The sequence below is a fragment of the Saccostrea cucullata genome, unplaced genomic scaffold, assembly GCF_032062105.1.
Source record: "Saccostrea cucullata isolate Sc308-1 unplaced genomic scaffold, CSIRO_AGI_Scuc_v1 ctg679, whole genome shotgun sequence".
In the NCBI taxonomy this organism is placed as follows: domain Eukaryota; kingdom Metazoa; phylum Mollusca; class Bivalvia; order Ostreida; family Ostreidae; genus Saccostrea; species Saccostrea cuccullata.
In genome coordinates, this window is record NW_026918760.1 from 1 (window position 1) to 17,031 (window position 17,031).

General features: G+C 33.0%; 1 protein-coding gene and 2 long non-coding RNA genes across 3 annotated transcripts; 2 read left to right on the forward strand and 1 right to left on the reverse strand.

Moving 5' to 3' along the window:
* Positions 1 to 5: 5 nt before the first annotated feature.
* Positions 6 to 2,899, forward strand: LOC134270547 (aspartate aminotransferase, mitochondrial-like; the record flags this gene model as incomplete). Its single annotated transcript, XM_062752794.1, has 6 exons — positions 6 to 80; positions 547 to 615; positions 852 to 1,038; positions 1,222 to 1,387; positions 1,957 to 2,107; positions 2,510 to 2,899. Coding segments are annotated over 6 exons (771 nt in total), but the record flags the coding sequence as incomplete, so codon positions are not given.
* Positions 2,900 to 4,777: 1,878 nt separating this feature from the next.
* LOC134270558 (uncharacterized) lies at positions 4,778 to 7,206 on the reverse strand. The gene is made up of 4 exons (XR_009992847.1): positions 7,018 to 7,206; positions 6,595 to 6,671; positions 5,942 to 6,002; positions 4,778 to 5,497 (listed from the first exon to the last, which is right to left on the reverse strand). It is a non-coding gene; the product is annotated as an uncharacterized LOC134270558 (long non-coding RNA).
* Positions 7,207 to 9,599: 2,393 nt separating this feature from the next.
* Positions 9,600 to 10,504, forward strand: LOC134270565 (uncharacterized). Its single transcript, XR_009992848.1, has 3 exons — positions 9,600 to 9,753; positions 9,900 to 9,971; positions 10,100 to 10,504. It is a non-coding gene; the product is annotated as an uncharacterized LOC134270565 (long non-coding RNA).
* Positions 10,505 to 17,031: the final 6,527 nt, after the last annotated feature.

The following is a 17,031-nucleotide window of genomic DNA, read 5'->3' on the forward strand; positions in this document are numbered from 1 at the left end:
GTTTGGATGTGAAATCATACAGATATTATGACCCCAGCACATGTGGATTCGATTTTGCAGGTGCTATGGAGGACATTTCGGTAGGTTTAAAACTTGGAGAAAACAGAGTATTTTAACAGACTGGTCTTTATAAAAGTTCAATGTACTACTTTACTGAAATTTCAAGTGAAAGTTTATTCAGTGAAGAAGACTGACTCAGATCTTTTCTTTCAGTACACAATTATACTAAGTAGGTCATACTATATCAAGAAGAAATTCTAGATTTTTATCCATATTTTAGGGGAAAAGTGGCAGATTAACATAATTTATATATACCGGGTATATGTTTTTTTCATACTGATTTTTTTGTTGACCTCATCAGTTGATGCAAGTTGAATATCGGCAACAATCTTGATTAGAAAAGATTTATTTGCTGAAATTGTGTGATATATGTATATACATCAATCTAAATCTTCTTTTGTGTAAAAAAAAAATCTTTCTTTTCAGATTTAGTAAAGAAAAATTTCCGAAAGCAATTTATTATTATTATTATTTTTTTTTTTAAAGAAAATCCCAGAGGGCAGTGTCATAGTTTTACATGCCTGTGCTCACAATCCAACAGGAGTGGATCCAAGGGTATGTAATGTTCGATTTCAATAAATTTTGATTTCGATTAAAGTTCTATATTCCCTAACTTTGTAAAAATTCATGGTGTATACAGTATGAATTAAACAACTAAAGTGGTAGTATAACACACGGTATGGAATCAAATCAAGTTGTTATGTCATTTTCTTATACTTATCTGTCATACATGCATATAAAAAAGTATGCATAACTGTGCCTCATGATTCAAATTTTGTTGCATTTTATAGCCAGAGCAATGGAAAGAAATGAGTTCCCTGATAAAAAAGAAAAATCTGTTCCCATTCTTTGACATGGCCTACCAAGGCTTTGCCAGTGGAGACACAACCAAAGACGCCTTCGCTCTGAGACAGTTTATAGAAGATGGACATGAGGTTGCCCTTGCTCAATCATATGCAAAGAACATGGGGTTATATGGTAAACTTTTTCCCCTTTCAAAAGAACCCATTTTGTTTTTTGCTAAAAGTTTTGTAATTTTTAGAGAGTTGGAAAAGAACATCTTTGAAAAAGTTTTGAGTAAAATCATTCCAGAGCAGGCAAATACTGTAAGGGCAAAAACTAGAGTATTAAATTAATATTTTTTTTATATCTTAATTTTAGGAGAGAGAGCTGGAGCCTTCACCATTGTCTGTGGATCTCAGGAGGAGGCTGCTAAGAATATGTCGCAGATGAAGATCATCATCAGGGGAATGTACTCCAGCCCTCCCATCCACGGAGCCAGGATCGTCACCCGAGTCCTCACTAATCCAGATCTTAAAAATTTATGGTAGGATTGTCCCCTGTCAACTTAAATATTGTTTGCCATTTGTACCCAAATCTTTTATACATGTAGATATTTTCTGACATTACAGTAGCAAAATTATTGATAAAGGGTATCAGAGATTCATGAATAAACAGGTGTGTGCTTTAAAAATTTGACAGTTGACTCAAAATGTAGGTTATCTACCTTTGGTTATAAGTTAGCAGAGCTGAAAGACCATGAGTTTTTTTTATCTAATTTCTATAAACCAACTAATTTTATAGGTAAAACCAGATTATACAGTTAACTCTTATTACAAAATCTGAAATGTTGATAGAGAAACTTACATTAATTTTTTTTGCTAGAGCCAAAATAAATTTTTTTTTGAAATTTAGAAATATGCACAAACCCAGAATAAAATAATGCAGATGTTTTGCAATTCGGTGGCAAAATTTGACAAATTATTTAGATGAGTAGTGGAGCAACTTCACCAACCCCAAATTTATTAAACACTTATCACTGCCAAATTTAACAATGTTTTAAAGTGTCTATTACGGGTATATACCAAGTTGAATATGACTGATGGCTGTTTTCAGGCTCAAAGAAGTGAAGGGAATGGCTGACCGAATCATCACCATGAGGGAGGCACTGGTGGCTTCATTGGCCAGGGAGGGATCCAGCAAGAATTGGCAGCACATCACGGACCAGATTGGCATGTTCTGCTTCACTGGACTCAAGCCCGACCAGGTCAGGCCAATTATTTCTTCTTTTTTTTTTTTAAATGAAAAAATATGTGGTGTAAGGGAATTTAAAATTCTATGATAGCAAGTGAAGTTGTCATTGGAAAATTTGTGGAAATATTTGCTTCTCTAAAAATTCTCTCAAAAATTGTCAAGAAGAAATAAGGTCACATTAATATAAATTTAAAGTCCAACTTTATTTCAAACATGCTAAAACATTATTAAGATTTGGGTTTTGCAATAATAAGTAAACAAATTAAATTGTGTAATATTCAAGATCATGTCAGCTGACTTAATTTTATGTTTCAGTGGATGAATGTCAATATAAAATGCTGAAATCTGTCTGGTGATATACATGTATGAATAGAAACAAAATGACAGTCAATTTCATATACTTTCTATCTTGTAGGTTGAGAGACTCACAAAAGAATTCTCCATTTACCTTACCAAGGATGGAAGGATTTCAGTAGCTGGCGTGTCATCTCATAATGTTGATTATCTAGCCAAAGCTATACATGAAGTGACCAAATAACTGAAGACTTGATATAAAGCAGACCTAAGTGAAAGATCAAAGTCATTCTTGTTATACACCATTATGATCATAAACAGACAATATAAAACATTTGGAGTATCATGTTGAAAGGTTGTTCCACCGTGTGCTTGTCACCCCTTAAGATCTGACAGAATAGTGCTAAAACAATTACTGAAGTGTGATGCATAACCATCCAGCTTTTAATTAAATTATAGTGTACTGGTACACAGCTTTTTTATGTTTTAATAAAATGTTTCTGTTTGCCTAGTTGTTTTGATTTGCTTATCCATACTACCTATGGAAACGAATAGACACTTTAAACCAAAGTAGTTAATGACAATATTTATGTCTTCACCGTGTGAAGGGGTTATTTATATGAGTTGAAGGTTTAATATTGTGTTATAAATAGACCTAATAAATGGAAGAATATTAGAAGCATTAGGAAAGTCAAAGGGTTCAAAGGTGTAGAAATTCTCAGGGTCTTGGAAAATGTGAAATTTAAAAAAAAAAGAGCTTTTGTATCGGAACGAGATGTAACATTTGGAAAAAAGTAGTCAGCAGTGAATTGATCTTTAACTTTAAACAATATTTTATTCACAGATGTTATTGTGAATAGGATTGGGCAACAGGCGCAACCTATTTTAGCCCACTCCCTAAATGAATTGATCTTGTACTATGGCCTGTCTAATGCTGAAGTGATAATTAGATGGACAGATGGTTGGAATATACCAGGTATCTCAGATGGTGTAGCAACTGACTAGTGGTTCAGGGGATGGGTTTGTATCACTCCTGGTCTGGTTTGTCACATTAAGTTTTCTCCGTACCATGTACATTTGATGCAGAAACTATGCCATGAAAGTTGCAGAGAAAGACCTGCCATGGAAGAGCGTGGGCAGGAATGTGGAAGTCAGTGAGGTAGATATGATAGTCAGAGTGGCCAGATGGTTCAATATATAGGTACTGATTCAGAGGGACTGGATTTGAATCCTATTCTTATTTGTCACATTTTTCTTCTAGGCTGCTTTTGTTATGACCACTGATGTTACATTCTAAATTTAATGAAATGTATGGAGAAAGCCAGAGTATTCAAGATCAAGCTCAAGTGAGCATCCCCTGTAGACCGGTCACTTTGGCAGTGTGCTCCTTGCCCTGAAACCGTCCGTCTTGTAATAATTTTAAAAAGTTTCAAGCAACAAAAATTTCAATTTTTATACATGTAGATATAAATATTTCCTAGATGGTATACATTTTTAGGAGCTTTTTTAAAGTATGCCCTTTTTATTAGCTGATCAATGTGTGATATTATTGGCCTCATCACAGGACCCTTGCAGAATATTCCTGGGATGTCCTAAGAAATCCTAAGACAATCTCAAGATTTATTCCTCGGATATCTTGAAAAAATCCTAGGATTGTTCCTAAGATTTCCTGAGATGTTTTTGGAACAGGAATTCCTGGGATTTCCTTGGACAGTCCCAATTCAGGGGTTCTAGAAAAATCCCAGGAATCAAAACACCAAGACTTCCCAGGATATCCCAGGAAAATCCCAACACTTAAAATGTCCTAGGAAATCAGGAATTCCTAGGATTTCCTAGGATATCCTAGCCTCCTAGGACATCTTTTTTTTTTTTTTTAAAAATCATACATAGCAACAAAGCAGAATGATTAGATCTCTGAAAAAAATTTAATGAATGTATGCATTATAAAAATTCATGGCCACACAGAAAAAATAATACATAAAATAATTTTTAAAAAATGCTGATGGTGTCTGATACAACAAATTCTTTAAAATTTTACTGCTGTAACATTATAGTGCAGTTATGATTCAACATCATGATTTACACACAAGGGGGGGGGGGGGGGGGGGGGGGGGGGGGGGGGCAGATTGTCCTATTTTCAAACTATGTTGATACATTCTGAAGCAGTCTCATAGAATATTTATAATATACATGTACAATGACAAATATTAATAATAATAAAAAAAATATTTAAATCAACAACCTAGTGTAGAGAGTAGGGGTGAGGCCCTCTGGGTTTGTCACTTCTGAAGAATTCTGTACAATAAAAGATTCAGATACCAAACAGAAGTAATTCATAACACTCACCCCCCCCCCCCCATAAAAAGAACAAAAACAGTATGCACCTGGTGGCAACAAAGTTTGAAAAAAAAAAACATATTGGTCAAAGTCACAAGGTCATTAACCTTGATGTAATTTGAAAGAACTTAATTAGTGGAGTATGGATACTCAATATAAAATCTCTACCTCTTATGGTTCAAAAGTAAAATATTCAATAAGGCTATATTTTAGCATAACGATGACAGTCAAGGTCATTGGTCTCATTTGAAAGTGGAGTAAGCATACCCAATATGAAGTATCTATATCTCTCATGATTCAAAAGTTATGGCAAAAGGTAATTTGGCAATAGACAGATAAACAGACAGGCAAAAACAATATGTGAGCCCGAAAGAGGCCTTGACCTCTGACCATTTCACTTCAAAATATATAAGGGTAATATTTAATTTATAAACAATATTAAATTTTTATTGATGATTAATCATGTTCTGCAGTGGGATCGTCAAAATGAGTTATAATATAAAATGTCATTGCAATATCTGATGGCTTTTTGGAAATGTTAAGAGAACGAAGTGTTACAGACAGTCAGATTGACAAACAGAAAGATAAAAAGACCCAAATTAATATCCCCCCCCCCTGCACCTCGTCAATCCAATATAAGTCACCCAGCTTTAGTTGATCACTGATGTATCTTCTTTAGCTGTACATTTTTACTTCTTCATCGCCAGTGGCCTAGTTGCAGATCGTGAAGCCTTGTTTGCTTTTTCTTCACTCGACTTTTCACTTGTCTTTGCTAAAATAAAATTTTACTTAATGTATTCCATTGTTTAGTCTAAATATGTAATTATTTCTAAGGGGATGAAAATCAAACTTCTTGTAAAATTTAGTAGCCAAAGATGCTACATGTACAAAGCTTTCAGATTCTAACAGTCCATAAAAATATGTGTTTGCCCAAGTAAGATGAACCATTTTTCTCAAGAGATTTATTTTATTCACACTTGCATAAGGAATAAGGTATGTTAATCAATTGCATACATGACGTGATTTACAAATGATGTCATTATAATCTTACTGAATAGCCTTTTTGTAGAAAATAAAATTTTAATTTGCAATAGTTAACCGCTTTACCACAGCTGTCGTATGAAGTCAATTTACTTGGCATTAAAATACTGTGAATTAAACTCTCTGTGTGAACAGAACATTAAAATCATACATTAACATTATTTGAACAGCTTACCTTCCTCGGCAATATTCTCTGTTGTAATTTGCTTCTTTTCCCTTAGTCCGAGTTAAACAGTCTGCAAAGTTATCAATAAAATTTTTTATAAGACGTGTATATATTTCTTCTTTTGTACTCTAACTGAAATTAATTTTAATGATGGCTGTCATTGATATTTCTTGCTGATTTTTTCATTTTTCTGTTCTAAATTTTGCGAATATTATCTTATGAGTTCTACGACATCTGCATCAGTTTTCCCAACTTAATATAAGCTACAGAGATTGAAATGTACGTACCATAAACTTTCATACACGACTTTCACATTTACAAAAGTTATTCCCCTTTGAGGGGTCAATCCAGGGTCAACCGGCGTAAGACACTGTTTCCCCTCTATTACCTTACCAACTTTATGGGTCAGTATCTCAGAAATATAGTATGTATGAATTTGTTCAATACGTTTTTAAAGTTGCTCCATGTTCTGGCAATACAGTTACAGACTGATATTGATAGATATAAATGTCTGTAAATAAAAATATTTCCAGGTAACTTACAAAGGACAAAGTGGGGAAAATGAGTGTTACGCCGACAAGCGGAGATAACACTTAGGAATGTGAAATCCGTCTATTCTTTCAAGTTTACAAAAGAAAATTTTAAAAAAGATTACAAGATACCTGAAACTCTCTCTTCATTTGATAGTCTCAATGGGAGTTTCCAGTCTCATAATCCTTGCCAGGCTTCAAGGTTCTAGCTAGAAGATAATGCAATGAAGGCTTTATTTAAGAGTATAATTCCAAAATTTACACCATGTCAAAACATTCAATGCAAATTTAACAATAACTGATAATAAATATTTGTTTATAAGTCTTCTGCTTACTAAATTTTAACATGTAAAACCTGAAAATATTTCACTGTGTATGTACGTTTGATCTTCATGGACTAGACTGAATCACAGTATGCCCAAAAACCTTTTACACATATTCAAATCGTTTCTTCTGTTTCAATATTGAAATATTATACAACACATCACATGCATTAATTATTAAACAATATTTGTGTGTTTAAATACATATTACAAGGAACCACTCGCGACTTACCCCACTGGCCTGTGGCCATGATATCTACACTACTTCCAACATTCCCTTAACTGCACTCCAAGCGAAACCAAGATTTTTGGGAAATAGAACATGGTTTATGTGAAGAATTAGAGTCAATCTTGGGCGTAAGTTGTGCATTTCATTACATTTCACCAGTCTCTCTAAACATTGCCGCTCCTTGAACTCCTATTTTGCCGGTACTACGAATCACCGGAATGCCCTGTAATCACCGAAATGCCCCAAGAAATCACCGAAATGCCACCGAAAAGCCCCTTATATTGTTAAGAATAAACAAAAAAATAATAAATATTGATGAAAATAACTGTTATAAAGCCTAGATACCAAGTAAAAATTTCATAATTTTAGCATAAGTATTTTTATTTGAAGATATGTGCATGTAAGTATCAAAGAAAGATAACTCTCACTGATTAAAGACACGTGCCAAAGTAGTTTTATTTATTTTAATTTTCCATATTTTTCGATTAAATATATTCCAAACAATAAGTTATTCTTGATAAAAAAAATTGTTTGTAATATTATTGACGTATTTTCTTGATTTCTAAAAAAGGAGGACACGTGTGTAATTTTACTGGAAAATTCTTTATTAACAATGTATATATTAAGTTACATTTATTATCAAATAGAAAGATTTTACGTTTATAGTATATAAACAAAAATATATGTCATATATGACTTTAATCAAAATTTATTTTTTATTCACTGAACTATAAGAATATATGCTTGGTATAATCAGGGACTTATATATGTCCCTGGTACGTACATTGTTTAATTTACAAGGGTTGATAGTGTATTATAAATATTACATGTACATGATGTATGAATTCAAGTTTTGCTGATCTAATTCGTAAATTAATGAAATTATATTATGTTCACACTATTTGTGAGGAAAATAAATCATTATACACTTTTTTTCATTTCAGCACAGAAAAGAACTGCAAATGAAAGAAATTTAATAAAATCTATAAAAATTATAAATTTATTTCATTCTTGTATATATAAGATGACAAACTTTTTTGGAAGTTTCATATTTTACTATAAAAGATTAAAAAAAAATAGAACGAAGACAAAATTAATTTGATTTTATTGTGTTCAATGTTCAATTGGTTTGAAACAATTGGATATCTGAAATACTAATTATGTTTACTGTGTATACACAGTGATTAAATAATTGATCTAGTGACAGGTGTGTAGTATTCTTATGTCATGTTACATCATCAGGTACATGACAATCAGTGACCGAAATTACGCACGTGCGCTATACAAACACAGGAAAGGGTATCTTTTGCTAATGAACAGTTTACTACATCAATTGAAAATGAAATAGTAAAAGTTGACAATTTACCTTTATTTTTTTTAAGTTGTTGAATGGGTTTAATACACACATTACATGATTTATCAAGCACTTGCTACTTCCGAAATAATCGCTAATATACAAAAGAAAAGATCCGTAATTGACCTGACTGACAATGTATCTAATCAAGTAACAAATTAAAATAAATAATTATTTTAAAAAATGAAAACATTTTCATTGATTAACGCAGTACAGAGTTTAAAAACTTTTTTTTCCTTTTGTGATTGCATTTGTCTTTGGAAAAATTTTTCATGTCGATCGTAAATTATCACAGGAGTTGGTCTACCGCCCAGATAGCATGACTCCGTTGGGCCAACGTTGGTTTTTGGTTGTATGGTTGGTGGAGTGTTGGCGTTGGGGAACAGATGTAGGCCCAACGTTGGTCCAACGTTCATTTACGTTGGCATGAAAGCTAAACCAACGGTGTTGAACATGTGATATTGGCCCAACGTTGGTCCAACGTTCATTTACGTTGGCATGAAAGCTAAACAAATAGTGTTGGACATGTGATATTGGCCCAACGTTGGTCCAACGTTCATTTTCGTTGGCATGAAAGCTAAACCAACGGTGTTGGGCATGTGATGTTGGCCCAATATTGGCCCATTGTAGTTACATGTTGTCAAGAAACATAGCGATTTGGTGTTGGACATTAAGATGTTGGCCCAACATAGGTCCAACCGAGTAAATGTTGACATGGATTAAGACCATTGTGTGTTAAATATGAAATGTTGGCCCAACGTAGGTCTTACTGAGTACACGTTAGTGGCAAAACATTGCTACTTATTGTTGGCTATTCAATGTTGGCCCAACGTTGGCCCAGCTTAATAAATGTTGACAATATAATGATGCATCGCTTTGTGTTGGGCGTGCTTGACTGAACTGGAGTTGGTCCAATAGTAGGAATACTGGGATTACTAGTACATGTACAGGTAGCCTGTAATGTTTGAGATGAAATTCTGGTCCAACGTTGGCCCAATGTTGCGAAAAGTTTTCATCAATTTAGATTTATCTATTGTAAATCGATGATAATGTAATAAGCAACCCATTATATACATGTGATCTATATTATATAATGAATGGAAATTATGAGGCAATCCTTATAAATCTGTGAAATACATATCGTAATTTTATATCTTGGTAGATTCTATATTTAGCATCATTGAATCAAATTTAAAGTGCTATGTTTTGCAAATTTTAGGCTCTAAAATAAATAGGTCACTGGTGAAATTCACTGGCTCGGCAGGTGACTCATAGGTCTCCAAGGAAACCGTCATCTTTAAATCAGTTTTTTTTAACCGCGCACTTTAACAATTCAAAGCGTATGTGTCTGTTTAAGTGAAAGCAAGAATTTTAATCCTTTCAATGTAAGTATAGCTTTTGTTTTTGTTATTGAAATAATTAATAATGTGAAATACACAACATTGTAATGGCCTACATGTAGGCTTTCAAATTACTGGTGCCGGGTAGCTGATTAAACAATTGTTTTTGATGACGACCTTAACTTTTATAGGAATTGGCGGGCTTGAACAGAGCAGATTTGTCCGGATCTGTAAGTGAATGCAAGAATGTTAACCAGTGAAATGTAAGTAACTTTTTTGTATTTATTAATAATTACTAATGTGAAATTCAACTTTAAGGATTGCTTTAAAAAAATGTGTGATGAACATTTGAAAATACTATTTTAATTGATGACAATCTTGACGTTTGCAGGAATTGCCGGGATGGAAAAACCCTCTTCACTCTGAGACTATTGATGTGGCATTTCTGTATATGGAAGGGACTGATTTATATGTGCGGGAAACATGGATTCTAAGAACAGATAAACAACAGAAAAAGTGATAAGTGATGCAAACTCTACAGTTAGAACTTGAAGACTCTTATATCAAAGTGATATTTTGTAGTGGACATAGTGAAGTGGAGTGTACTTGAGAAACATTGAACTTTCTACCTCTTCCTTCTTTTAGTTACATTCCATGGAATACTTTAATGAAAGTGAAAGTGGCAAAGAATACACTGTGATACATTATAGGAGGAAAAACGGATTTGACGAAACATGGTGAAATTAATTGTGTCGTATAATCTGGGAAATAAAATTACAGAATTTAATTAATTTTGTATTGAGGAATAATTGTGTCATTGATATTTTAAGAATCAGCTTTGTATCAACGTTGAACCAACGAAATAACTATATTTTGAACTGAGGTCCAATATAGGGCCAACGTTACAAAATATTTGGTAAGCATCGGTACGTTAGAATAGCGTTGTACCAACGTTGGCATTTCAACAAAAGCGTTGTACCAACGTTGGACCAACGTCGGACCAACGTCATGACTATATTTTGAACTGAGGTCCAACGTTGGGCCAACGTTAAAAAAATATTGCGTTGGCGTTGGTATGTTGGAATAACGTTGTACCAACGTTGACAAATGAACAAACAGCATTGTACCAACATTGGCCCAACATGTTGGGCCAACGGCGCGCCAATGAGCAGTAGGACATTGGGCCAACGTAAAACTGCCAACATTGGCCCAACATAACCGACATTGTTTTGCCAACGTTGGGCCAATGTCCTCATGCTATCTGGGCGGTATCTTCTCTCTCTCTCTCTCTTTCTCTCTCTCATTTTGTTTGGTAAAACATAAACTTTATAGTCCTTAAAATCAGATATATTTCATAAAAGATAAATTTATTCCATAAATAATGACGGGTATTTAGATTTTACCGCCAGACCTACATGTATTTCCCCAGACAGGCGTCGGCAGGCGTATAAATTGTCCAACCTGGTTCACAAAAATTCAATTAAAAAGGAAGAAAGAAAAAAAAAGAAAAGAACACAAACATTTAATAAAAAAACTTAAATAAATCAAAATTCCCCAAAACTTCAACTAGTTTTAAAAAAAAAAACAGTGTACGTATGAAATAAGTATCTGTAATAATAGCATATGCACTTGACTATAAAAATTAAGATTAGGAACCTATACAGACCATATTTTAACATTATATTATTCAAAGGTCATGAAACAATAACGGTGACGGGTCACAATCATTTGTCATCATTTTTTTTCTGAGAAATATCATTATTATTATATATATATCTATTAGGCTACGTTGATTTCGCTTCCTAGAAAATTATCATCAAATACGAGTTATCGCCCTTTGAAGTAGGCGAGCACAAAACCTGAAAATAATTAATTTTACCGTCAGTTATACTTTAATGATAAAAATAAGAATTAATTTTTATGAAAAACATCATGTAAAAACATATGTGTGGGCATTTCGGTGATTTTGTTGGGCATTTCGGTGATTTGTAAGGGCATTTCGGTGATTACGGGGCATTCCGGTGATTCGTGTTACCCCTATTTTGCGCTTCTCGATGAAGTCTCGCGAGAGGATGATACAGGACGGTGTAAAGTTATTTCGTGCCACACCAAGAAAATGCGGTTTGTTTATTCTTGAAAATAATTTGTGATTAATGTGAATTTACGTTTTGTATTTTTTTTTACAAAAAGAAAAAATATTTTAGAGAATATTTATTGACAAATTAATATTCAAAGCTGAGTTGACAGTAAAATATATTTTATACACCGGGTACTAATTGATCGAAGATCACTTTTTTTGCACCACCTCTCGGAAGTTCGAGCGAGAGAATGCTGAAGACACGGTGTAGGGGTATTTTGTACACCTTTAAGAAATATCCCGACATTTTACCGAGAGTCTTGTTAAGAAAAACACGTAAGTTATTATCAGTGACAAACGAACCGAATATTAGAAAAATAAAATATAAATATCCTTGATCAACCAATTCTACTAACAGAAAGTGTTACAGAAGAAAATATTTTCGAAGAACCACAATGATACATTTAGGCCAAGAACAATTTGCATGGAAACCGTCCAAACACAAATATGGCGGATCGTGAAGTTGTCACATTGTGCTGTAAACAACGACTTTTCTTCGCATCTACAAGCCTGTCACGATGTCTGTAAGTATCTTATTGCTAAATGATGAATGGAAATTAGTATATCCGGCGATAAAGCCTATAAGGAAAGCTCATTTTTATCGTATTTAATAGTTATGTTACGACTCGAATTTGGTCAAAACCTTTGAAAAGTTTTTTTTTATCACTGTTTATGTGGATAAAATTTTCAGGAAACTCTATTAGTTTTACTGCGTATTTTAGATTTTCCTCGTTAAATAAAAGCAATACTCAATATCAAAAAACATGAGGAATTATATTCTCAAACTCAATACAACACGATTCTAACCCAACAAAATTTGAAATACCAAGCTTTTTAAGGGTGTCGAGTGGTTACGACCCGATTCCGTGTTCGACCCGCGTGGTAACGACCCAAGTGGTTTCGACCTACTTATAATTATATACATACAGGTAAACAGAAGGGTTCACACTATAAGGTATGGTGTATACCTTAGGTATACACATGGTTACACGGTAGCTGTAGGGCTTCAGGGAGGGATACGTGTCAATTATTGGTTGTCAACATTGAAGTCAATAGTAAACTTGAGATTGTTTTTAGGACAAGGATGCAATTAATATCATTTGAAATATATAAATAATTTATATTTGAACATTTTTCCTTAAAAACTAATCAGCCCTTTGTGGGATAATATACGAATTTATGGTCTATACATGTATATTAAATGGTTTAAATAAACATAATATTTTGAATTAGACCCCAAAAAATGTTTTTAAACTATCGAAATTGTTATAATTAATATTGCTTCGGAACGAAACCACTCGGGTCAAAACCACGCGGGTCGAACAAGGAAAAGGGTCGAAACCACGCGGGTCGAACAAGGAATCGGGTCGTACCCACCCGCATTCCTTTTTAAGTCAGAAAGTGATGAAAGTATGATGTCACAGACCAAGTCATGCTTCTTGAGTATGCTGTTTATGTAGTATTTAAATTTGTGTAGTGTACTCTTCTTTCAATGACTCAATATTTACTTTTCTTTTGTATAGTATCTCTGACAGTTATGGGTGAACATACAGCGAAATCATACAGATTTGGATGAAGATGTTAAAGATAGTAAAGTCAAAGACAGTTTGATGAACCAAATGACACTGATAAAGAAGAAGATACAAAAAAAAGATACTTCTAGCCAGGCATGTGACTTTGAAGCTGATAGTTTGGTAACCACCTGAGAGATATATAACCTGTACGCAGGTGATGACGGTATAGGAGAGCCATTTCTTATAACGTGCTCTGAGGAAAATATGTTTTATTTTGTCGAAATGAAATGCGAAGTGAAAAATTAAATTGACAGATGAAGAAAATTTACCACTCCATCCTTCTGTATGTATGGTCTTCTGAATTCAAAGCCATTTGAAAACCAACTTTAAATTAAGAGGAACACTTTATTTTCAGTGAAACATTCTGGAAAATATTACTTCTACAATCTACATAGAAAGAAAAAGTTGTATTAATACTTGAAGTTGTATTGCAAGATGGCCAAGTTTGTATGACCAGTGCTTTCGGGAAAAAAAACTATACTTGCACTCAGTTTCCCATGAACGAAGCAATCTAAAGATTAAGTGTAGAATTTAATTCTAATGGATAAAAATCAACTCAGAAATGTGTGATTTGAAAATGGTGAAATATTGTTTGTCTGTAAACAATTTTTTCTTTAAAACATATTACATGTATAACTCCTCCCTGACAGCATCAATATTTCAGAAAATATTTAATTTAAAAAATAGTTCTAGAGTTAGTGTCTTTCTATGTATCAAGTATAATATGTAATGATTGAAAATTGTTCATTTTATGATTTTCTTAATATTATACATTAAAACTTTAAAAGTAATAAGATTTCCTGTCATTCTGTTTTAACATTTATTAACATGTACAAGTTTGTAAAGTTTAATTTTTCTTTTTTACAAAAGTCCCAACATTAAGTCAAAAGTCTTAGGAAATGGGATTATCATAAAAATGATTAATTCCTGGCTTTACAATGAAATGTCCTGGCAAGATTTGGATTTGAAATGTTTAACAAAGAAGTCCTGGGAGATCCTAGGATGTCTTGAAATCAAATCCCAGGATTGTTACTCCTAGGATTTCCTCAAATCAGATTGTGAGGAAATCTTAGGAATTCTTAGGACATCTTAGGAATTCCTGAGAAGCATTTTCAAGTCAGGAATAATTTCTGCAAGGGGAGTCAGCAGTTTTATCATTAAACCAGTGTAAACATATACATGTATAACCTGCAAAGCTCACAGGATGTGTTTACACTGGTTTAATGATAAAACTGCTGACTCCTGTGGTCTCATTGTGATAGTTCTATAAAATCTTAATGGATCCTTGATTCAAATTATAATTTGAAGATACATACATATTGAGTTTAATTTCCTTAAGAAATCTTATTTAATTTGAAATCTGAACCCCTCTCTGTTCTGTTTGACTAAAAATTGCTTGATGAATATTACACCAGACAAAAAAAATTACCCCTTTTTTTTTAAAAAATTATTCCGGATAAATAAAGCCGTTTGAGAAAACTTTGCAATTACATTCATCCGCCATGTGATAGACCACGTGATTAACTATGGAGGCCCAAGAAGTTATAAGTTCTTTCCATAAATAGGACATCAATTTGGAGTTTGAACTGAGGGTTTCCCTATGCTACAAAGATAGAAATCGGACGTATCAAAGTCCAGCATGAGTGACAGTTCCTCATCAAATGGGGAAGGTAGGAAAATAGGGGAAGTAAAGTTAGTAAATAATAAATTACTTGACTGAATCCTGGAAACATACCCCCTTCTTAAGCTGTCACGCGTACGTGACACAAAAATGTAAATTATTTTGAAAATTATTTTTGAATAGGGAAATCAGGCATGCGACATAATTATCTGTTTTTTAGCAACAAGGGGACACTTCTGCGCTAGTTCTGTGCCTGTAATCGATTACCTGATATGACCTGTTTACCTGTTCACGGTCCATTTGTTGCCTTCTGACACGGCTTGGGGATAGATGTTATTTTTTTTTGCCTAGAACTTTATGTAGTTGTACAGTAACTGGTAATAAAACCCCTGTATGTTATCCATATTTTGCATCTGTTGTCAGTATAAAATTATAATATTAAACTTTTAAATCACATATAATTAACTATATATAAAAGCACATATACATTGAACTCACAAAATTTAATCTATAGATAAAATAACATTCTAGAAAGAAAAGCTATAGCTTTTTTTCTTTCTAGAATGTTATTAAATAAGCCTATACAAGAGATTTATTTTTCAATGGTTTGAGCAGAGGATTTTGGCTTGGATGACCTGGTTGGTAGACTTGGTGATGCAGGGGTCCCAGGTTCAATTCTCGGTCTAGCCATACATTTTCTCCTTTTCCATGAAATAATTTGGTGCCTTAAACCACTCTTGGACTTGCAGTTGCATAATTGGCCAGGGGCAAATAAGAACTTGGGCTGTGTCTGCAAAAGCAATTTAAGGAAGGAGGAATTTAATGGTTATTGGGTCATGGATATTGGCTTAATATGATACATGTACTGTGATAGTTGGAAGAGCACCTGACTACTACTATGGTGCAGGGGTCCCATTTCTATTTTCTATCCAATTCCATATACTCTTTCTCCTTTCCAGATAAAACATATTTAAGTTAATATATAAAAGAGATTTTCTCTCCCAAGTTATACAGTATCTATATTTATAAATATGACCTGTTTACTTCTCTGAAAACAATTTAAATTCAAGTATTGACAAAACTAATTAAGAGCAAACGTCGCTTAGAGCCTTATTTGGCTCTGTTAATTTCTGAAAAATTAAAATGGTTTTTATTTTTATCAACAAAGCATCAAATATCATTTAGGTACATTTTTACTTTTTTTCTCTGGAAAATATGGAAATGAAATGAACAAATTTTCTCTCTATTTAATCTCTCGTGAGACAGAGTAATGATAACATTTTTAATTTTTGTTATCTGATATCCTTTAAAATTTTCAACTCTTTTCAATTGATTCATAATTCATTTGGAGGACATCTTCCAATCAAGAAAAAGTGCAAGAGGAAAAACTGTTACTGAAGTTTTTAAACATGTTTCAAGTTTTTTGGAACAAGGGATTTGCACATTTTTACTGCATTGCTAAATGTAGTTATTTAATTAATACTTCTGAGATCTCAAAAAACTCAAGAACTTCACAATTTCAAGACTCTCGGAAGGTAGTTTATAAATTAAAGTATTTAGTCTCTATATGCAAACCTGTATAAAATGTTCTATGCAAACCTGTATAAAATGAAAATGTTTGAGATTTGATGTATTATGCCAATTAAAAATAAATAAGTCTATAGACCAGATTCATTTTGTAATGGAAACCAATAGCTCTTTGGAAGTTTGGATAAACATTATTAGTATATGCAACTTTATATCAAGGTGAAACATTGTTTTTCTGTCTTATGAACTCTGATGCAAATTCAATGACCTTGGTTAACATTGACAAATTATTCAGGTTTACCTTGCATATAAAAGGAAGACTTTGTTTACGAGTCATGGCTAATCAGTATATAATCATTATGATCATGTAAATAAACAGTGTAATATATATTACTTGAGAGATTGATTCTTTTTTGTTTGAGTACTATTGCATGGGTTTATATTTTTAGATTTTTTTTAAATAT